General features: G+C 42.1%; 1 protein-coding gene across 1 annotated transcript; it reads right to left on the reverse strand.

The window, feature by feature from the left end:
• Positions 1–89: 89 nt before the first annotated feature.
• On the reverse strand, positions 90–18,125 carry LOC115113038 (very long chain fatty acid elongase 5-like). The gene is made up of 8 exons (XM_029640235.2): positions 17,978–18,125; positions 16,765–16,829; positions 16,176–16,363; positions 7,165–7,242; positions 5,805–5,976; positions 1,881–2,005; positions 1,381–1,515; positions 90–1,180 (listed from the first exon to the last, which is right to left on the reverse strand). Exons 1-8 carry the CDS (start codon positions 17,995–17,997, stop codon positions 1,049–1,051), a joined length of 915 nt encoding a protein of 304 aa, XP_029496095.1. The 5' UTR covers positions 17,998–18,125; the 3' UTR covers positions 90–1,048.
• Positions 18,126–23,451: the final 5,326 nt, after the last annotated feature.

The following is a 23,451-nucleotide window of genomic DNA, read 5'->3' on the forward strand; positions in this document are numbered from 1 at the left end:
GGAAAAAGCCAAACACACCATTTTACAATCAGTGGGTTAATAGTATGTTTGCAAAGTCTCACTTTGGAGAAAATGAAATGTACACAAAGTGGATCCACAACTTTATTTTATAAGACATGGCAAACTTTTCTTTCTTTTGTTGAAACCGAAACCGGTCAGATTGATTATGTACCTGAGTTTAGATTTGTACTAGTGTGTATATACTCATGACGGGAACCTCAATAAGAGGATACAAAGAAAAGAAAATCCTTGAGGAACATTGGGAAGGGAGGGTGGGAATGATACGGACACATAGTGTAAAAAAGAAAACGATCACTATCTATTACTGGTATGTTAGGTAATAATGCTCAGCCATAAGTGACAATCCTGTTTGTTTTTTTTTATCTTTCCTTTCTTGTATGCAAAGCCATTTTGGAACACAAATCAGTATCTAATTATTTATGTTGATATTGTACAGCTTGTGTATTTTAATGCATTTTTTTGAAGCAACTATTTTGCATACTTATAAATGATTGTATGACCTTGTGGTCAAATAAAATATATTGAGAGAAAAAAAACAGATATAGTACCTTTTACAAAACAGAATCCCCAAAATATATATTTTTCCCTCATGGACAAGCATGTAGACAAGTGCATATGTTGTGAATTAAAACATAGAAAATAAGTTATTATTTCTGTATGGGTCAAGGTTGATTAAAGCTTTGTCCCCACCACACTGAAGACAGACAAAGTTGAACATCTTGTGCAGCATTAAAAGGAAGTGGGTCTCTGGGGTTACTGTGCTGTAGTTTACTCCCTATGCTATGCTTGTTTAGAAACTCTAATGAACTTTGATTCAATATGAATAATAACAGGTTGCGGTGTGCAAAATGTTAGGAATCTCTTTCAGATAAACATGTCTTGTCTTTTGTGAATTAACTAGCTTAGACTCTTCTAATACATTTCTTCATTAGTAATCCTCATGAAGAATTGTTTTATCCCTTCTCTCCTAGCGACATTACATACAGTAGATATGTCCTACAGTTAGGATTGTAACAGTATTCAAGATTTAGTCCCCCCTCACTTTCCTGTGTGTAATGGTTTCCGTGGGTGTCACCCCATTCACATGGCCATTCAATGAAGCAACAGAGCCATTCTGATGATTCTCCTTCTTTTGTGAAACAAGGTGTTTCTTGTAAGTCTAAAAACAGAGGGAAGGAGTCAATATATTAGGATGTGCTACAAATCTGAACCCCCCCCCAAAAAAATGACTGACAACAATGCACTGTTATATTTAACCCCTTCACCATCATGGCAATGTAAAATACTTCATAATTCATTAATAATAATAATAACAATTACAGTATGTCTAATTAATGCAAGGGTTTTATATTTGCTCACCTGAATGTAGAAGTTTGAGAAAAGGGCAATAAGTGTGACGACATAGAATATCTGGAAATACAGCCACCCTCTGGGGAAATCACATGGCCAAATGACTGCACATATCGTCTGGGACATGGTCAAAAAGAACTGAATCTAGAGAGTAAATGAGACAAAACTCAAATGACCTGTTGGTAAACTAAGTGAATATCAAAAACACATGCAGAAATAATCCAAGACAGTTTTGGAACATCTCCAAAATACATATTTCTGTAACTTAGTGCACTTAAAACACTGCTCCATCCATGGAAAACATTGCCATTGCATACAGTGCAGAAGATTATAGGGATCAGAATACACATGCTACTTTCACTCTGTACCAATGGCCCAATGGTTCCTGTGGCCTTTGTTACATTCACAAAGACCCTGAGATTGGATGAACTATACACTGGATGATTACTATGGATGTGAAAGTCCATCTCTGAGGGTTTTAAACAATACATATGGAAATGCAGGCTCACCAGCTGTACTTGTGTGATGTATTTCTTCCACCATAGATAGGGCCGCAAGGCCGGGACAGCAGAGAGCCCATAGTAAGAGTACATCAGGACATGGATGAAGCTGTTCAGGGAGGCACCAAAGTAGGCTGAGGCAGAGACATAAGATAAGGGGTAAATGATTCATCTACATTAGCAGTGTCAGAGACTATGGGGTAGATAATTAATCTACATTAGACATCAATTCATGAGAATTATTGGCATCTCATGCCTGTTTTCTAACTTTCTTTGCATAGATGATTAATATATTACTATTCTAGGACACGGTTTGCCACAGTGAGAGGGTAAAGAAATTACAAGGTGAGGGTACAGTATATCACAGCAAAAACATGCTGTGCAGTCCTGAAATAAAAGTAGGTTCAATTCACACTTAATTCTAACAACGGATCTACTTCACTTGAAGGTTTCTCAATCACAGAATCAAGTCAAGAAAAACATGTAATCAAAGACACCTGAATGGCTACTTAGAATAATATACCATGTACAGCGCATTCAGAAAGTATTCAGACACCTTGACTTTTCCCCCATTTTGTTAGGTTACAGCCTTGTTCTAAAATTGATTAAATTGTTTCCCCCCCCTCAATCTGCACACAATACCCCATAATGAAAAAGCAAAAATAGGTATAGACATTTTTGCAAGTTTATAAAAAATAAAAAAATAAAAAATATCACATTTACATAAGTATTCAGATCCTTTACTCAGTACTTTGTTGAAGCACCTTTGGCAGCGATTACAGCCTTGAGTCTTCTTGAGTATTACGCTACAAGTTTGGCACACCTGTATTTGGAGAGTTTCTCCCATTCTTCTCTGCAGATCCTCTCAAGCTCTGTCAGGTTGGATGGGTAGCGTTGCTGCACAGCTATTTTCAGGTCTCTCCAGAGATATTCGATCAGATTCAAGTCCGGGCTCTGGCTGGGCCACTCAAGGACATTTAGAGACATGTGCCGAAGCCAATCCTATGTTGTCTTGGCTGTGTGCTGAGGATCATTGTCCTGTTGGAAGGTGAACCTTTGCCCCAGTCTGAGGTCCTGAGCACTCTGGAGCAGGTTTTCATCAAGGATCTCTCTGTACTTTGCTCCATTCATCTTTCCCTTGATCCTGACTAGTCTCCCAGTCCCTGCTGCTAAAAAACATCACAAGAGCATGATGCTGCCACCACCACCATGCTTCACTGTAGTGATGGTGCCGGGTTTCCTCCAGATGTGACGCTTGGCATTCAGGCCAAAAAGTTAAATATTGGTTTCATCAGACCAGAGAATCTTGTTTCTCATGGTCTGAGAGTCTTTAGGTGTCTTTTGGCAAACTCCAAGCAGGCTGTTATGTGCCTTTTACTGAGGAGTGGCTTCTGTCTGGCCACCCTACCATAAAAGGCCTGATTGGTGGAGTGCTGCTGAGATGCTGGTCCTTCTGGAAGGTTCTCCCATCTCTACAGAGGAACTCTGGAGCTCTGTCAGTTACCATTGGGTTCTTGGTCACCTCCCTGACCAAGGCCCTTCTCCCCAGATTCCGCAGTTTGGCCGGGCGGACAGCTCTAGGGAGAGTCTTGGTGGTTCCAAACTTCTTCCATTTAAGAATGATGGAGGCCACTATGTTCTTGGGGACCTTCAATGCTGCAGAAATGTTTTTCGTACCCTTGCCCAGATCTGTGCCTTCAACCTCATGGTTTGGTTTTTGCTCTGACATTCATTGTCAACTGTGGGAACTTATAGACAGGTGTGTGCCTTTCCAAATCATGTCCAATCAATTGAAGTTACCACAGGTGGACTCCAATCAAGTTGTAGAAACATCTCAAGGATGATCAATGGAAACAGGATGCACCGGAGCTCAATTTCGAATTTCATGGCAAAGGGTCTGAATACTTATGTAAATTTGCTAACATTTCTATAAAACATGTTTTATTTTTTTTAAATTAAGGGGTATTTTGTGTAGATTGATAAGGATATATATATATATATACAGTGCCTTGCGAAAGTATTCGGCCCCCTTGAACTTTGTGACCTTTTGCCACATTTCAGGCTTCAAACATAAAGATATAAAACTATTAAAAAATGTTTTTGTGAAGAATCAACAACAAGTGGGACACAATCATGAAGTGGAACGACATTTATTGGATATTTCAAACTTTTTTAACAAATCAAAACTGAAAAATTGGGCGTGCAAAATTATTCAGCCCCTTTACTTTCAGTGCAGCAAAACTCTCTCCAGAAGTTCAGTGAGGATCTCTGAATGATCCAATGTTGATCTAAATGACTAATGATGATAAATATAATCCACCTGTGTGTAATCAAGTCTCCGTATAAATGCACCTGCACTGTGATAGTCTCAGAGGTCCGTTAAAAGCGCAGAGAGCATCATGAAGAACAAGGAACACACCAGGCAGGTCCGAGATACTGTTGTGAAGAAGTTTAAAGCCGGATTTGGATACAAAAAGATTTCCCAAGCTTTAAACATCCCAAGGAGCACTGTGCAAGCGATAATATTGAAATGGAAGGAGTATCAGACCACTGCAAATCTACCAAGACCTGGCCGTCCCTCTAAACTTTCAGCTCATACAAGGAGAAGACTGATCAGAGATGCAGCCAAGAGGCCCATGATCACTCTGGATGAACTGCAGAGATCTACAGCTGAGGTGGGAGACTCTGTCCATAGGACAACAATCAGTCGTATATTGCACAAATCTGGCCTTTATGGAAGAGTGGCAAGAAGAAAGCCATTTCTTAAAGATATCCATAAAAAGTGTTGTTTAAAGTTTGCCACAAGCCACCTGGGAGACACACCAAACATGTGGAAGAAGGTGCTCTGGTCAGATGAAACCAAAATTGAACTTTTTGGCAACAATGCAAAACGTTATGTTTGGCGTAAAAACAACACAGCTCATCACCCTGAACACACCATCCCCACTGTCAAACATGGTGGTGGCAGCATCATGGTTTGGGCCTGCTTTTCTTCAGCAGGGACAGGGAAGATGGTTAAAATTGATGGGAAGATGGATGGAGCCAAATACAGGACCTTTCTGGAAGAAAACCTGATGGAGTCTGCAAAAGACCTGAGACTGGGACGGAGATTTGTCTTCCAACAAGACAATGATCCAAAACATAAAGCAAAATCTACAATGGAATGGTTCAAAAATAAACATATCCAGGTGTTAGAATGGCCAAGTCAAAGTCCAGACCTGAATCCAATGGAGAATCTGTGGAAAGAACTGAAAACTGCTGTTCACAAATGCTCTCCATCCAACCTCACTGAGCTCGAGCTGTTTTGCAAGGAGGAATGGGAAAAAATTTCAGTCTCTCGATGTGCAAAACTGATAGAGACATACCCCAAGCGACTTACAGCTGTAATCGCAGCAAAAGGTGGCGCTACAAAGTATTAACTTAAGGGGGCTGAATAATTTTGCACGCCCAATTTTTCAGTTTTTGATTTGTTAAAAAAGTTTGAAATATCCAATAAATGTCGTTCCACTTCATGATTGTGTCCCACTTGTTGTTGATTCTTCACAAAAACATTTTTTAATAGTTTTATATCTTTATGTTTGAAGCCTGAAATGTGGCAAAAGGTCGCAAAGTTCAAGGGGGCCGAATACTTTCGCAAGGCACTGTATATATATAGATAAGGACATACCTACCTACCTACATACATACGCTTTTATCCATTGTAAAATAAGCCTGTAATGTAACAAAATGTGGAAAAAGTCAAGGGGTCTGAATGCACTGTATATACTGTATATATGCTACTTGTCCAAGCCTATTTCAGGAATTGTGTAGAAAAGGTTCACCTAAAGCTCAGTGGATTTGACTTTAGTGGTTCTGAATGATTCATTGTGTAAACTGACTTGCTTATCCCACTGTGTTGAGGATAGAAGGGGAATATTGTGTTAGAACACTCACAGTGACCACAGGGCACCCAGTTCATGACGAACCACCAGATGTTGAGCATGCTAGCATGGTGGTAGATGTGCAGAAACGTGATCTGATGGTTGTTCTTCCGTAGGATGAAGAAGAAGGTATCCATAAACTCTATGAGCTTGGAGAAGTAGTACCACCACAGCACATTTATGATCTGAAATGAGAAAAAAAGCAAATAATAAGAGTCAAGCTTTCAGCCAATACAATACTTTTTCTAGTCGTTCACTTTCCTGCAAGGATATACTCAATACTCATACATTGCCAGATTTGTATTTCACCCTATGAGGAATGGCCAGTGAAAATCATTTGACCAGTTGTGTTGAGGGACAAAAAATGGTCATCTGTACTGAAATAATCTTGAAATCTCTATTAAGGACACAAATAAAAAATATGATCATCCACTGCTGTGACGGCAGGGACACTTTTACAAGTTTTAATCACTGTAGAACAGGGATTCTTAAACTTTATCAGTTCGAGAACCAAATGAAAAATTGACCGTCCTCCCGTGACCCAAATCGTCCTCCAACAACCCAAATTAAGAAGAAATAGTGTGTGATTATATATGTATTCTCATAAATCACAACCCACTTCCCACAAACTCAGGGCCCACTTTGGGTCCCGACCCATAGTTTAAGAAACCCTGCTGTGTAGAACTGCAATCCAATCACACATTTCACTACGGATGACAGCAGCACAGATTAAATAGATGGGAAGCCACAGGGTCAGACAGCCAACTGGGCAAAAACTGGTTGAATCAACTTTGTCTCCATGTCATTTCAACCAAAAAAATATATGTGATAATGTTGAATCAATGTGGAAAACAGATTGGATTTGCAATAAGTCATCAACATAAGTGCTTTTCATATTTTTTTCACCCAACTTTTGACCTAAATCCAATGACATGGTGACATTTGTTGGTGATTTCACACTGAATTCGCGTTAGTTGACAACCAAAAGTAAATCAAAACTAGACGAACTGATATCTGTGCCCAGTTGGTTATCTGTTAGAATTTGCAGGTACTGGTTGAGGTGAAATGTACCAGTAGAATTGGAAGCCACCAGGACAAGAAAATATCAATAAAAGTAGCTCAGTACATATTGATCTGGTAATTAGTTTGTCTTTGAAGTTTGTTGTCAAGCTATTATTTGCATCTCTGGTAGTGAGCCAAAGGGTATGGAAATATCACGAAGAGAATGAACGAAAGGGTGAAGTCAAGCTGGTGTCTGGTGACAATGCATTTCTCACCTCACATACTATACACATTTTGAATCTAACAGATTGTTTTATATTAAATTCTATATAATGTGAACAGAGGGGTTACATAGAATGAGACTGCTTTACCTTGGTATCGGTTTCTCCTGCACTGTGTGTGTCTTGGCAAAAGAAGTTATAATCCCCGTGCCACACAGCAGACACCATCTGGGGACAGAGAACAAGGTGATTTAGAAAAACCTAGATCGTCATGTCTTTGGCATCTTCACACAGCTTGAATCACATGAATACCTCACTGCCCTTGTATTGTAATATCACATTTATTTCATTCTTGTATTGCAAGTGTCATAAGATTTTTTTTACACAACTCAAAAAAACACTTGCGACATCAATTTGCTTTCTCCCATACAAAATCTGATAGTAAACCTGTTAGAATTTACATTGGAATTTAGGATGCTAGCTTCGCATACTTGCTGTAGGCGTGGACAGTGGGCAATATTATATCCGTGAGTCATTTTGTGTCTCCTCCTCTCCATTTTAGTCTCATTTACCAGAGAGAATATCAGTACCCTTTTTGTTGCCACTGCAACATTGTGACTGCATTGTTTATTGTTGTTGAGCAGTCCAGTGATTCCAGTTACTAAATGGAGGCCTTGTTCACACATTTCATCTCATTTGGGATGGATGGAAATGGCTCTGCCTTTATCCACCACTGCCTTGAATAACTGACAAAAACAAAGGGTTAAATGTAACGAGTTTAAAGTCCAGATTCAGGTTCAGCTTAAAGTGTATTATTTTAGCTGTGTTATGTGCTCAAACACCAAGCACTACTCAGGGACAGAATTACCCCCCCTTTTTATGTTGTACTGAAAAAAACATTTTCTGAAGAACATTAATCTTTCCCACAGGATTTTAGTGCATTTGAATCGAGACAGGACACAGTCCAGAACAGGACGGTAAAAAAGCAGGGCAAAGCAGAGAGCTAATTATGTTGATGACTTCGAGGCATACAGTGATATTATCCGATGATTGCGGCACCAGGAGAGTGACTGCCCTGTATGTGCCCATGGGGATGAAAGTAGAATAAGGACAGGCCTGTGATTGGCAAATGTTGTGCTCCACTACTCAACTGGGTAATCTCGTACATGCAGAGGACACATCAAATAACACAAAAGTCTCAACACAGACACTAATCACTTCAACAATGACATTGTTATGCCTTCTGTTGTTTTAAATGTAATGCTGCATGCCCACTTTTACTATGTTAGCAAAACAATTATTCACAACAATATACTGCAGACTAGAATATTTTCCCTTGACTTATAATACACCATTTATCAGTACTAGACTAAAACTAAATCTTCTTTATTCTTACTATGTAATTCAAAACGAAGGATATATGGGGTAAATGTCCATATACAGTACCAGTCAAAAGTTTGGACACCTGCTCATTCAAGCATTTTTCTTTGTTTTTATTATTTTCTACATTCACTAATGGTGAAGACATCACAAATATGAACTAACACAAATGGAATAATGTAGTAATCAAAAAAAGTGTTAAACAAATGTTATTTTCATACTTTAGATTCATAGGGCGGCGCACAATTGGCCCAGTGTAATCCGGGTTTGGCCAGGGACGGCCGTCATTGTAAATAAGAATTTGTTCTTAACTGACTTGCCTAGTTAAATACAATTTTACATTCTTCAAAGTAGCCACCCTTTGCCTTGATGACAGCTTTGCACAATCTTGGCACTCTCTCAACCAGCTTCACCTGGAAGGCTATTCCAACAGTCTTGAGGGAGTTCCCGCATATATTGAGCACTTGTTGTCTGCTTTTCCTTCACTCTGCGGTCAAACTCATCCCAAACCATCTCAATTGGGTTGAGGTCGGGTGATTGTGGAGGCCAGGTCCTCTGATGGAGCACTGCATCACTCTCCGTCTTGGTCAAATAGCCCCTACACAGACTGGAGGTGTTGGGTCATTGTCCTGCTGAAAAACAAATGATAGTGGGACTAAGTGCAAACCAGATGGGATGGCGTATCACTGCAGAATGCTGTGGTAGCCATGCTGGATAAGTGTGCCGTGGATTCGAAAAAAATCACTGACAGTGTCACCAGAAAATCACCCCCACACCATCACACCTCCTCCATGCTTCACGGTGGAAACCACACACGTGGAGATCATCCATTCACCTACTCTGAGTCTCACAAAGACAAGTCGGTTGGAACCAAAAATCTCAAATTTGGACTCATCAGACAAAAGGACAGATTTTCACCAGTCTAATGTCCATTGTTTGTGTTTCTTGTCCCAAGCAAGTCTCCTTAGTATTGTTGTCCTTTAGTAATGGTTTCTTTGCAGCAATTCTACCATGAAGGCCTGATTCACGCAGTCTCCTCTGAATGGTGTTGAGATGGGTCTGTTACTTGAACTCTGGGAAGCATTTATTTGGGTTGCAATTTCTGAGGCTGGTAACTCTAATGAACTTATCCTCTGCAGCAGATGTAACTGGGTCTTCCTTTCCTGTGGCGGTCCTCATGAGAGCCAGTTTCATGTTTTTTTTAGCGCTTGATGGTTTTTGCGACTGCACTTGAAGAAACTTAAAGTAATGATGGACTGTTGTTGCTCTTTGCTTATTTGAGCAGTTCTTGCCATAATATGGATTTGGTCTTTTACCAGATAGGGCTATCTTCTGTATACCCTCCTAGCTTGTCACAACACAACTGATTGGCTCGAACGCATTAAGAAGGAAAGGAATTCCACAAATTAACAAGGCACACCAGTTAATTGAAACGCATTCTAGGTGACTGCCTCATGAAGCTGGTTGAGAGAATTCCAAGAGTGTGCAAAGCTGTCATCAAGGCAAAGGGTGGCTACTTTGAAGAATCTCAAATATGTTTTAATTTGTTTAACACATGATTCAATGTGTTATTTCATAGTTTTGAAGTCTTCACTATTATTCTCTCTTTATGTGTATTCAGACCTTGAAGTTAAGCATGATGATGGCATTCTAATTACCCGCTATTCGTTTGGGGTGGAGATCGATTTCATTAAGTTTTTTTTTTTCACCATTATTTAACCAGGTAGGCCAGCTGAGAACAAGCTTTCATTTACAACTGCGACCTGGCCAAGATAGAGCAAAGCAGTGCGACACAAAGAACACAGAAGGAGTGTTGTATGGCATTGAAGCTCATCTGGAGGTTTGTTAACACAGTGTCCAAAGAAGGGACAGAAGTGTTCAGAATGGTGTCGTCTGTATAGAGGTGGATCAGAGAATCACCAGCAGCAAGAGCGACATCAATGATATTTTCAGAGAAAAGAGTCAGCCCAAGAATTGATCCCTGTGGCTCCCCCATAGAGACTGCTAAAGGTCCGGACAACAGGCCCTCCGATTTACACACTGAACTCTGTCTGAGAAGTAGTTGGTGAACCAGTCGAGGAAGTCATTTGAGAAGCCAAGGCTATTGAGTCTGCAGATAAGAATACGGTGATTGACAGAGTCGAAAGCCTTGGCCGGGTCGCTGAAGACTGCTGCACAGTACCATCTTCTATCGATGGCGGTTATGATATCGTTTAGGACCATGAGCGTGGGTGAGGTGTACTCATGACCAGCTCGGAAACCAGATTTGCATAGCGGAGAAGGTACGGTGGGATTCAAAATGGTCGGTGATCTGTTCGTTAACTTGGCTTTCGAATACCTTAGAAAAGCAGAGTAGAATAGATATAGGTCTGTAACAGTTTGGGTTTTGAGTGTCACCCCCTTTGAAGAGGGGGATGACCGCTGCAGCTTTCCAATCTTTAGGGATCTCAGACGATACGAAAGGTTGAACAGGCTAGTAATAGGGGTGGCAACAATTGCGGCAGATAATTTTAGAAAGAGAGGGTCCAGATTGTCTAGCCCAGCTGATTTATAGGGGTCCAGATTTTACAGCTCTTTCAGAACATCAGCTATCTGATGGATTGGAATGAAGGAGAAATGGGGAGGCTTGGGCAAGTTGCTGTTGGGGGTGTAGAGCTGTTGACCAGTGTAGAGGTAGCCAGGTGGAAAGCATGGTCAGCCGTAGAAAAATGCTTCTTGAAATTCTTGATTATCGTAGATTTATCGGTGGTGACAGTGTTTCCTAGCCTCAGTTCAGTGTGCAGCTGGGAGGTGCTCTTAATCTCCATGGACTTTACAGTGTCCCAGAACTTTTTGGAGTTTGTGCTACAGGATGCAAATTTCTGTTTGAAAAAGCTAGCCTTTGCTTTCCTAACTGCCTGTGTATATTTGTTCCCAACTTCCCTGAAAAGTTGCATATCACGGGGGCTATTCGATTCTAATGCATTAAGCCACAGGATGTTTTTGTGCTGGTCAAGGGCAGTCAGGTCTGGAGTGAACCAAGGGCTAAATCTGTTCTTAGTTCTGCATTTTTTGAATGGGGCGTGCTTGTTTAAGATGGTGAGGAAAGCACTTTTAAAGAGCAACCAGGTATCCTCTACTTACGGAATGAGGTCAACATCCTTACAGGATACCCGGGCCAGGTCGATTAGAAAGGCCTGTTCGCTGAAGTGCTTTAGGGAGCGTTTGACAGTGATGAGGGGTGGTCGTTTGACCGCGGACCCATTATGGACGCAGGCAATGAGTGTTCGCTGAGATCCTGGTAGAAAACAGCAGAGATGTATTTAGAGGGCAGGTTGGTCAGGATGATATCGATGAGGGTGCCCGTGTTTACGAATTTAGGGTTGTACCTGGTAGGTTCCATGATCATTTGTGTGTGATTGAGGGCATCTCGCTTAGATTGTAGGATGGCTGAGTTTAGGTCATCTAACAGTACGAAGTCTTAAGATAAACGGGGGACAATTAATTCACATATGGTGTGCAGGGCACAGCTTGGGGCTGAGGGGGGTCTATAACAAGTGGCAACAGTGAAAGACTTATTTCTGGAAAGGTGGATTTTTAAAAGTAGTAGCTCAAACATTTTTGGGCACAGACCTCGATAGCATGACAGAACTCTGCAGGCTAACTCCACCCCCTTTGGCAGTTCTATCTTGGCGGAAAATGTTGTAGTTGAGGATGGAAATTTCAGAATTTTTGGTGGCCTTCCTAAGCCAGGATTCAGACACGGCTAGGACATCAGTGTTGGCGCAGTGTGCTAAAGCAGTGAATAAAACTTAGAGAAGAGGCTTCTGATGTTAACATGCATGAAACCACGGCTTTTACGGTTAACGTCAACAAATGATAGCGCCTGGGGGATAGGAATGGAACTGGGGGCTACAGAGCCTGGGTTAACCTCTACATCACCTGAGGAACAGAGGAGGAGTAGGATAAGGCTAAAGGCTATAAGAACTGGTTGTCTAGTGCGTTGGGGACAGGGAATAAAAGGAGCATATTTCTGGGCGTGGTAGAATAGATTCAAGGTGTAATGTACAGACAAAGGGTATGGTAGAATGTGAGTACAGTGGAGGTAAACCTAGGCGTTGAGTGACAATGAGAGAGGTTTCATCTCTGGAGGGACAAGTGTGTGGTGGAGGTGTGTCTACAGATTTGCAGTATTATGTTCTGGACTTAATTCCCTAATTAAGTCCACTACCTTTACAATCAAAGAAACCACGAATAAGGTCCAGCAACCTGTCGGTTCCAAGTGGAAAAAGCATGTACTTTATTTCTCCCGATAGGAATAACACCATTCTTCATGCACTGTAATTTACATTTTGATACGAGTAGGTAAATTAGTAATCCATTTGGATAAGGGAATTGAAAATCAATTTTTTTTTTTATGACATTAACATTCATTGACACTAATTAAATTGTTCTGGAGCTGAGTGCAGACCAACCCATAATAGTTTGAACCAGACGCATGGCGCAATACTTTGCCGTGTCATCACACAGATCAATGGTTAGTGCAGGCAATAGACGAGAGTATAGCCTACTATTGTATACTATTTCTTCTATTATAATTCTATGTCAAATCAAATGTTAATTTTTCACATGTGCCGAATACAACTTGTGCAGACTTTACAGTGAAACGCTTGCTTACGAGCCTTTTCCAACAACGCAGAGTTTAAAAATAAAAATAGTAACACAAGAAGAATAAATCTACACAAGAATGGAGCTTTCAACAGGGAGTACCAGATCAATGTGCAGAGGTATGAGAAGTAGATACTGTATGTACATGAAAGAAGGGTAAAGTGACTAGGCATCAGAATAGATAATAATAAGAGTAAAATAAAGAACTGAGTAGCAGCAGCAAATTATGAGTGTAAAAGTGCATGTGTGTGTAATGTGTATGTATGTGTGTTTTTGGTGTGTCTTTGCATGTTATGTGTGTGTGTGTGTGTGTATGTGAATGTGTGTGGGTGAATGTAAACTAACCGTCCAAAATTACCATGGGTTGAAAAACTGAATGTGGCCATTTTCAGAATGAATCAAACCAGTTATTTTTTTGTGTGTGTAAAGGCTCTCCAAATGCATTTTTTATGATTCATAAATACTTTCCTAACCCTAAATAATCTACAAGATCAGAATATTTTTAAATCTACCAATTGTTTCTGAAACTGAGACAAATATGCATACATTTAGATTGCTTTCTCTCATTGTTGCCTAATATTCTGAACCCGTTCTCTCTATATATTCTAGTGAGTCTGTTGACAAATTTTTAAAAAGGTACACTGTATTTAAAGGAATAACTTAAGATAAATGTACTGAAAACACTATTGAATGAAAACTCCACAACAAAATCTGTTGGCTAGTAAGTTGGAGGGTTTTCAGCGGTTTAATAAAATGTATTCACAGCGTTCAAGGTAGCCACACCTGCAGAATGAGTTACGCGACTGAATAAGGTAAGTCTGAAAACCAAAAATACTGAAATGCATGTGTAGGAAAGGTGTGCGTAGGAAAGGCGCACATTTCCTAAGTCAGCCCCTTGGTTGTTTGCTATTCAGTATGGTTATTTTTTTTAAACATCACATTGTGAAAATGCTATTTCTAAGTGCCAGGTGACAACAACAAGCAACAACATAGTAGTTTCTATTTTTTTTTCGTGGTATCCAATTGGTAGCTACAGTGCGTCCTCCGAAACACAACCCAACCAAGCCGCACTGCTTTTTGACACGATGCCCACTTAACCCAGAAGCCAGCTAAACATATGTGACGGAGGAAACACTGTGCCCTTGGCGACCGTGTCAGCGTGCACGTCCCGCCAATGGGGCAAGGACATCCCTGCTGGCCAAACCCTCCTCTAAACCGGAAGACGCTGGGACAATTGTGCGCCGCCCCATGGGTCTCCCAGTCGCGGCCGGCTGCGACAGAGCCTGGACTCGAACCCAGAATCTCTAGTGGCATAGCTAGCACTGCGATGCAGTGTCTTAGACCACTGCGCCACTCGGGACGCCTAACTACTTCGGATTTAAATTGGGTGGCATTGATTTCAGAGGACTAAAAAAAGGGGCAATGTCAGAATCAGCAAGTTTACTTATTTACACAGCATGGGCACAGCCAATCTTTTTATGTAATGCAAACCAAATTGGGCCAATTTGGCCACGGTGGTATGAACGGAAAAGACTTTAGACTTACAGGTGGAGAACAGACTTTGTCCCTCATTTGTATAACTACAGTGCATTCGGAAAGTATTCAGACCCATGTACTTTTTCCACATTTTGTTAGGTTACATCCTTATTCTAAAATTGGTTAAATAGTCCGTCCCCCCCCCCCCCCCCCCCCCCATCTCAGGCCAAATAGTTCAATCTTGGTTTCATCAGACCAGAGAATCTTGTTTCTCATGGTCTGAGAGTCTTTAGGTGCCTTTTGGCAAACTCCAAGTGGGCTGTCGTGTGCATTTTACTGAGGAGTGGCTTGCTTCTGGCCACTCTACCATAAAGGCCTGATTGGTGGAGTTCTGCAGAGATGATTGTCTTTCTGGAAGTTTCCCCCATCTCCACAGAATAACTCTGGAGCTCTGTCAGAGGGACCATCTGGAGGAAACCTGGCACCATCCCAAGGTGAAGCATGGTGGTGGCAGCATCATGATGTGGGGATGTTTTTCAGCATCTGGGAGACTGGTCAGGATCGAGGGAAAGATGAATGGAGCAAAGTACAGAGAGATCCTTGATGAAAACCTGCTCCAGAGCTCTCAGGACCTCAGACTGGCACAAAGGTTCACCTTCCAACAGGGAGGTACACAGCCAAGACAACGCAGGAGTGGCTTCGGGACAGGTCTCTGAATGTACTTGAGTGGCCCAGCCAGAGCCCGTATTTGAACCCAATCTAACATCTCTGGAAAGATCTGAAAATAACTGTGCAGGGACGCTCCCCATGCGACCTGACAGACCTTGAGGATTTGCAGAGAATAATAGAAGAAACTCCCCAAATGCATGTGTGCCAAGCTCGTAGCGTCATACCCAAGAAAAGGCTGTAATCGCAGCCAAAGGTGCTTCATCAAAGTACTGACTAAAGGGTCTGAATACTTATGTGATATTTCTGTTTTTTATATTTGATAAATTTGCTAAAAATTTACATTTAAAAAAAATGTTTTTGCTTTGTCATTATGGGGATATTGTGTGTGTAGATTGATGGGGGGGACTATTTAATCCATTTTAGAATAAGGCTGTAACATAAAACAAAATGTGGAACAATTCAAAGGGTCTGAATACACTGTATATCATGACATTTCGAGGCTGATTACACTACAGAAAGTATTGGCGATAATGATATCAACTACTAGCATAGACATCCACAGAGGATACAGACAGTTTATCAGTACATCATGTCAACCATTTCAGAATTAGAAGTTACAACTTCAACTTTCTAATAATAGCAGCAGGTTTTCAGAAACAATTGAGGGCTGTGTTGATGTTGGGTGAGAGATTTGTTTGTGTTAACAATGATCCTGTCAGAGACCAGCTGTGCCCCACTCACTCCCCCACAAGCATTGTCTTCTGGGGTGGCTTCAGTGCAAGACACCATTTTTGTCTAATCAGAATCACAATTTCCCTAATCCTCGCAGAATCCTTCAACAAAATTAGCCAAATAAAACAATCATTTAGACACGCCTACCAGTCACCCGATCCTCTCACTTCCCCTTATCCGCCTGCAGTGTTGCATTGCGATGATACCAACACCTCCTTCGGATGTCTATCAGTTCAGATCAGGAGTAGCCTGCCTACCTCATAGAACATATAGAAGGACAAGATGGTGAGGCCCAGATTGTAGACCAAGAGGAGACCCCGGCAAGACACCGGCTGTCTGTGTCTCATGTACTTGGGCCCCATCCATACGATCAGCAGGTACATGACTGTTAGTGCAAAGGTTGGAGGGTAGTTGTCCAGAAGCAGCCATCCCTGTACCCGCTCATCTGAAATACATGGACAGAACAACCTGATCTAACAGTGTAAGATGCTCCTTTTCTGCACGCTATTCCCATATTTACTGGTTCCCATATGTCCTTTCCAGTGAGATAGAGAGCATAGAGAGGAGTAGTTACATTGCAGGGCAGGCATATTGGTTGAAGGGGGTAAAAGGATACAATACAGTTTGAGTGAGAATTAGCTGTGACTACAAAGCGAAGGTTGCGCTAGAATCATGAAGGTGCAAAAAGACCTGGTGTATTCCACTGCATGTATTAACACACAATGCAAACATTTTGTGAGGAGATAGTGTCATAATTAATTGTATGTTAATAATTAAGCATTTATTCATATGATAATTCCTAAACTGTAATTTAAAATTGCGTAATGAAACAGTAATAACACTTACCTCTGGGACCCATCCATGAGTCTATGTACATGTTTAGTTTATAATTAAAAGTCTCCATTTCTGACCTAAATAGACAGATGAAAGAGGAGAGAGTACCAAGTCACACATTGCAGCTCATCACCAGAGCCATAGTTATACATTCTGAAAGACCTGAAATGTATGGTAAACTACCACTTTGGTATAAATAAAATACCATATTCAAGCAGCACTGCTGGAATGTGACTGAGTAAATCTGCTTAACTGTGTTGACAAAATATGTTTATCTTAAATTACATACAGCAGCTTACGGGAAATCAAAGCTTGGTTCATTGTACCAGAGGTCATTTGGCACAACCAACTTTGGACTGAAAGAACACGCAAAGATGCTAGAAGGTTAAGATTACGGGCCCAATGCAATTGGCAGTCAATGTGACAAAAGTGTAATGCATTGCCTTTCATAAGAAGATAACGTCAAGTTCATCAAAAGCTATAGAATCTGGTTACTTCTTGACCACTCTTAGATATTTTTCATCATTCGGATATTTCCTTTATAATTATTATGGTGCTGAAGTAGCTGTTCAAGCAGTCCCAAACGGATACAAATACAAACATCAACATTTAAATTACTCTTGCAAGATAATTTATGGGTCAATAGAGGTTAATAATGACCTCTCTTCATTGTAAGTGATACTTGTAGTTATTACTGACTTGTCTCCAAATGTTGTCATTTAATCTAAACAGCACCTAAACATCTTGTATAAAGTTCGCTAATAAAATCAAAGCAAAAAGTAAATAAAACAGAGAGCATCATAGCCTAATAGCGCATCAACTTATTATAGCAGGAAAGTTGGATAGCCTGTCTGCTGTGCTGGATCAGGATGTAGTTTACCATAACCTCACTACTGTTTAAATGTAGCCGTGTAGCCAAAGCCTGTATTACTATTACAATGTTGTCGTTAACAAAAAGTACAATTTTGTCTAAATCAGCTGCCCAAATCCGGACACATATGGCAAATAACAATCGCAATCGTTCGCATCAGAGGCCACCGACTAATCATCAATTGTTTTACATAGCCTAGCTAGAGGACCTAGTTGGCGAGACATGAACTATGAAACCGCTTCTTAAATTATATTATCAAATGTATCAATTATGTAAATATTGTTAGCATATCCACAACTCAATGAAAACGAAGACCATCTTATTCCAAACCACATTCCAGCTCATGAAACTTACCCCTGGAAGATGCGTAGCATTGGCTGACGGGTCCTAAGCACAAATGTGGAGCCTCGTCAGTCAGTGAAACAGCGGGTGAAACACAGGGCGCGTCGAGCAGATCACTTTTGTCAGGTCAACGCCTTGTGAAGTGTGTTGCATTGTGGGAATAAAAATGTTCCGATTTCCGACTACAGATGACGACTGCATGAACTTTACAAAAATCATGTGATCAAAGGTCATGAAGTTATGACTTCAGTCAACTGCACATTTCTGCAGTTGCTCTTCACCACTTTATCATGCAGTCATCACCTGCATTATGGGAGGCTCTATTGTCAACCAATCATTAGGGTGTTCTTTTTTGACCCATGCAAGACTTGACTGAAACAGGAACTAACTTTGCCGCAATTCATGCATAGAGTGGATATGTACAATTGAATATGACATTTGACGCTCAATTCAATTCCAAGGGATTTATTGACATGGGAAACATGTTTACATTGCCAAAGCAAGTGGAATAGATAATAAACCATCTGAAATCAACAGTAAACATTACACTCACAAAAGTGTCAAAAGAATAGAGACATGTCAAATGTTATATTACTGGCAAATAATTTAAGTACAAAAGGGAAAACAAATAGACAGACTTTCAGTCTCTCTCACATCAAATGAATAGTACAATGTACACGCATACACTCGCAAGCCAGTTTATTAGCTACACCACCAATTTCACAAAAATGTATGGCTCCTACAGACAGTGGGTCACATGGCCATGGCTTGCTATATAAAGCGGGCAGACAAGCATCAAGGCATTCAGTTACTGTTCGATTGAAGTTAAAAGTGGCAAAACGAGTGACCTAAACAACTTTGAGCGTGGTATGATCGTTGGTGACGGGCGCGCCGGATCCAGTATCTCAGAAACAGCCGCCCATCTGGGATTTTCTTGGCAGTGTCTTGGGTTTACTGAGAATGGAGTGACAAACAAAAAGCATCCAGTCAGTGGCAATCCTGTAAGCGAAAACAGCTCGTTGATGAGAAAGGTCGAAGAAGAATGGCAAGAATCGTGGAAGCTAACAGGTGGGCCATAAACAGACAATTAACGGCGCGGTACAACAGTGGTGTGCAGAACGGCATCTCAGAACGCACAGCTCGTCGATCCTTGTCACGGATGGGCTGTTGCAGCAGACGACCACACCGGGTTCCACTCCTATCAGCTAAAAACAAGAAGAAGCGGCTACAGTGGGCACATGATCACCAACACTGGACAATTGAGGAGCGGAAAAACATTGCCTGGAACATGGCAGTGCACGTTTACTGTGAACAGTTAGTTTCAGACAGTGGTCTAGTAGGCTACTGTGGCTATTTCATCATAATGTAGGCCTACCAGAGAGGCCTACCATCAAAAACTACAGATAAAATGCATCCCATAACATTTTAACATGGACATAGCTGTTCTATAATTCAGCCTACAGTAGCAGCCAATGTGTGGTGTTCAATTTAGGTCTACATTCCATGAGACTTTTGAGAAAAAAAACATACAGGGCTTGACATTAACCTGTTTATCCACTTCTCCTCCAGACAAGGAGGAGACTGAAAATGTTGTTGTGACAAAAAAGCTATTTACCCCACTCTTTCAAAGATGTCTAGAAATGTACATGTTTTGTGCTCTTGTAGGAAGCCGTAACTTCCGGCGCCGACTGAGATGGCCGCCTCGCTTCGCGTTCCTAGGAAACTATGCAGTTTTTTGTTTTTTTTACGTGTTATTTCTTACATTAGTACCCCAGGTCATCTTAGGTTTCATTACATACAGTCGAGAAGAACTACTGAATATAAGATCAGCGTCAACTCACCATCAGTACGACCAAGAATATGTTTTCCGCGACGCGGATCCTGTGTTCTGCCTTACAAACAGGACAACGGAATGGATCGCATGCAGCGACCCAAGGAAACGACTCCGAAAAAGAGGGAAACGAGGCGGTGTTCTGGTCAGACTCCGAAAAAGGGCACATCGCGCACCACTCCCCAGCATTCTTCTTGCCAATGTCCAGTCTCTTGACAACAAGGTTGACGAAATCCGAGCAAGGGTAGCATTCCAGAGGGACATCAGAGACTGCAACGTTCTCTGCTTCACGGAAACATGGCTTACTGGGAAGACGCTATCCGATGCGGTGCAGCCAACGGGTTTCTCCACGCATCGCGCCGACAGAAACAAACATCTTTCTGGTAAGAAGAGTGGCGGGGGCGTATGCCTCATGACTAACGAGACATGGTGTGATGAAGGAAACATACAGGAACTCAAATCCTTCTGTTCACCTGATTTAGAATTCCTCACAATCAAATGTAGACCGCATTATCTTCCAAGAGAATTCTCTTCGATTATAATCACAGCCGTATATATCCCCCAAGCAGACACATCGATGGCTCTGAACGAACTTTATTTAACTCTTTGCAAACTGGAAACCACTTATCCGGAGGCTGCATTCATTGTAGCTGGTGATTTTAACAAAGCTAATCTGAAAACAAGACTCCCTAAATTTTATCAGAATATCGATTGCGCAACCAGGGGTGGTAAAACCTTGGATCATTGTTACTCTAACTTCCGCGACGCATATAAGGCCCTGCCCCGCCCCCCTTTCGGAAAAGCTGACCACGACTCCATTTTGCTGATCCCTGCCTACAGGCAGAAACTAAAACAAGAGGCTCCCACGCTGAGGTCTGTCCAACGCTGGTCAGACCAAGCTGACTCCACACTCCAAGACTGCTTCCATCACGTGGACTGGGACATGTTTCGTATTGCGTCAGATGGAAATATTGACGAATACGCTGATTCGGTGTGCGAGTTCATTAGAACGTGCGTCGAAGATGTCGTTCCCATAGCAACGATAAAAACATTCCCAAACCAGAAACCGTGGATTGATGGCAGCATTCGCGTGAAACTGAAAGCGCGAACCACTGCTTTTAATCAGGGCAAGGTGTCTGGTAACATGTCCGAATATAAACAATGCAGCTATTCCTCCGCAAGGCTATTAAACAAGCTAAGCGTCAGTACAGAGACAAAGTGGAATCTCAATTCAATGGCTCAGACACAAGAGGCATGTGGCAGGGTCTACAGTCAATCACGGACTACAAGAAGAAACCCAGCCCAGTCACGGACCAGGATGTCTTGCTCCCAGGCAGACTAAATAACTTTTTGCCCGCTTTGAGGACAATACAGTGCCACTGACACGGCCTGCAACGAAAACATGCGGTCTCTCCTTCACTGCAGCCGAGGTGAGTAAGACATTTAAACGTGTTAACCCTCGCAAGGCTGCAGGCCCAGACGGCATCCCCAGCTGCGCCCTCAGAGCATGCGCAGACCAGCTGGCCGGTGTGTTTACGGACATATTCAATCAATCCCTATACCAGTCTGCTGTTCCCACATGCTTCAAGAGGGCCACCATTGTTCCTGTTCCCAAGAAAGCTAAGGTAACTGAGCTAAACGACTACCGCCCCGTAGCACTCACTTCCGTCATCATGAAGTACTTTGAGAGACTAGTCAAGGACCATATCACCTCCACCCTACCTGACACCCTAGACCCACTCCAATTTGCTTACCGCCCAAATAGGTCCACAGACGATGCAATCTCAACCACACTGCACACTGCCCTAACCCACCTGGACAAGAGGAATACCTATGTGAGAATGCTGTTCATCGACTACAGCTCGGCATTCAACACCATAGTACCCTCCAAGCTCGTCATCAAGCTCGAGACCCTGGGTCTCGACCCCGCCCTGTGCAACTGGGTACTGGACTTCCTGACGGGCCGCCCCCAGGTGGTGAGGGTAGGCAACAACATCTCCTCCCCGCTGATCCTCAACACGGGGGCCCCACAAGGGTGCGTTCTGAGCCCTCTCCTGTACTCCCTGTTCACCCACGACTGCGTGGCCACGCACGCCTCCAACTCAATCATCAAGTTTGCGGACGACACAACAGTGGTAGGCTTGATTACCAACAACGACGAGACAGCCTACAGGGAGGTGAGTGCCCTCGGAGTGTGGTGTCAGGAAAATAACCTCACACTCAACGTCAACAAAACTAAGGAGATGATTGTGGACTTCAGGAAACAGCAGAGGTAACACCCCCCTATCCACATCGATGGAACAGTAGTGGAGAGGGTAGCAAGTTTTAAGTTCCTCGGCATACACATCACAGACAAACTGAATTGGTCCACTCACACTGACAGCGTCGTGAAGAAGGCGCAGCAGCGCCTCTTCAACCTCAGGAGGCTGAAGAAATTCGGCTTGTCACCAAAAGCACTCACAAACTTCTACAGATGCACAATCGAGAGCATCCTGGCGGGCTGTATCACCGCCTGGTACGGCAACTGCTCCGCCCTCAACCGTAAGGCTCTCCAGAGGGTAGTGAGGTCTGCACAACACATCACCGGGGCAAACTACCTGCCCTCCAGGACACCTACACCACCCGATGTTACAGGAAGGCCATAAAGATCATCAAGGACATCAACCACCCGAACCACTGCCTGTTCACCCCGCTATCATCCAGAAGGCGAGGTCAGTACAGGTGCATCAAAGCTGGGACCGAGAGACTGAAAAACAGCTTCTATCTCAAGGCCATCAGACTGTTAAACAGCCACCACTAACATTGAGTGGCTGCTGCCAACACACTGTCATTGACACTGACCCAACTCCAGCCACTTTAATAATGGGAATTGATGGGAAATGATGTAAATATATCACTAGCCACTTTAAACAATGCTACCTTATATAATGTTACTTACCCTACATTATTCATCTCATATGCATACGTATATACTGTACTCTACATCATCGACTGCATCCTTATGTCACTAGCCACTTTAACTATGCCACTTTGTTTACTTTGTCTACATACTCATCTCATATGTATATACTGTACTCGAAACCATCTACTGTATGCTGCTCTGTACCATCACTCATTCATATATCCTTATGTACATATTCCTTATCCCCTTACACTGTGTATAAGACAGTAGTTTTGGAATTGTTAGTTAGATTACTTGTTGGTTATCACTGCATTGTCGGAACTAGAAGCACAAGCATTTCGCTACACTCACATTAACATCTGCTAACCATGTGTATGTGACAAATAAAATTTGATTTGATTTGATATCTGCCCCATTGCTCACTACAAATGATCTATAACTGGACTAATAACTCACTAACTATCAAAGGATATGAACAAATGTGCCCACATGGCTACATGCAGCTCTCACTTTGATCTCAAAACAAGCCATCTACTCACTACCGCTCATGCAGTAAAGGAAGTACAGTTGAAATTGAATGGCACAGATCGATCTATGGCAATGGCCTATTTGCATATAGGCCTACTACAGCTCTGATTGGTTATGCTGCACCGGTCTGTGTGTAGAGTATGGGCTGAGTCGTGTGTGTCAATCTAGTAGAATCCTACTCTGATCCATTCTGCCTACAACATCTCTTGCATAGTTAGTTTTGCA

Source organism: Oncorhynchus nerka, linkage group LG28 (genome assembly GCF_034236695.1).
Source record: "Oncorhynchus nerka isolate Pitt River linkage group LG28, Oner_Uvic_2.0, whole genome shotgun sequence".
In the NCBI taxonomy this organism is placed as follows: Eukaryota; Metazoa; Chordata; class Actinopteri; order Salmoniformes; family Salmonidae; genus Oncorhynchus; species Oncorhynchus nerka.

Bases quoted from the DNA above. Each gene is read 5' to 3' on its own strand.
- LOC115113038 (XM_029640235.2), bottom strand. From the start codon at position 17,997: ATGCTACGCATCTTCCAGGG. The intron at 16,364-16,764 runs GTAAGTGTTATT...CATGTATTTCAG, and splicing joins CTCATGGATGGGTCCCAGAG to ATGAGCGGGTACAGGGATGG. The intron at 1,181-1,380 runs GTGAGCAAATAT...CTCTGTTTTTAG, and splicing joins TCTCAAACTTCTACATTCAG to ACTTACAAGAAACACCTTGT.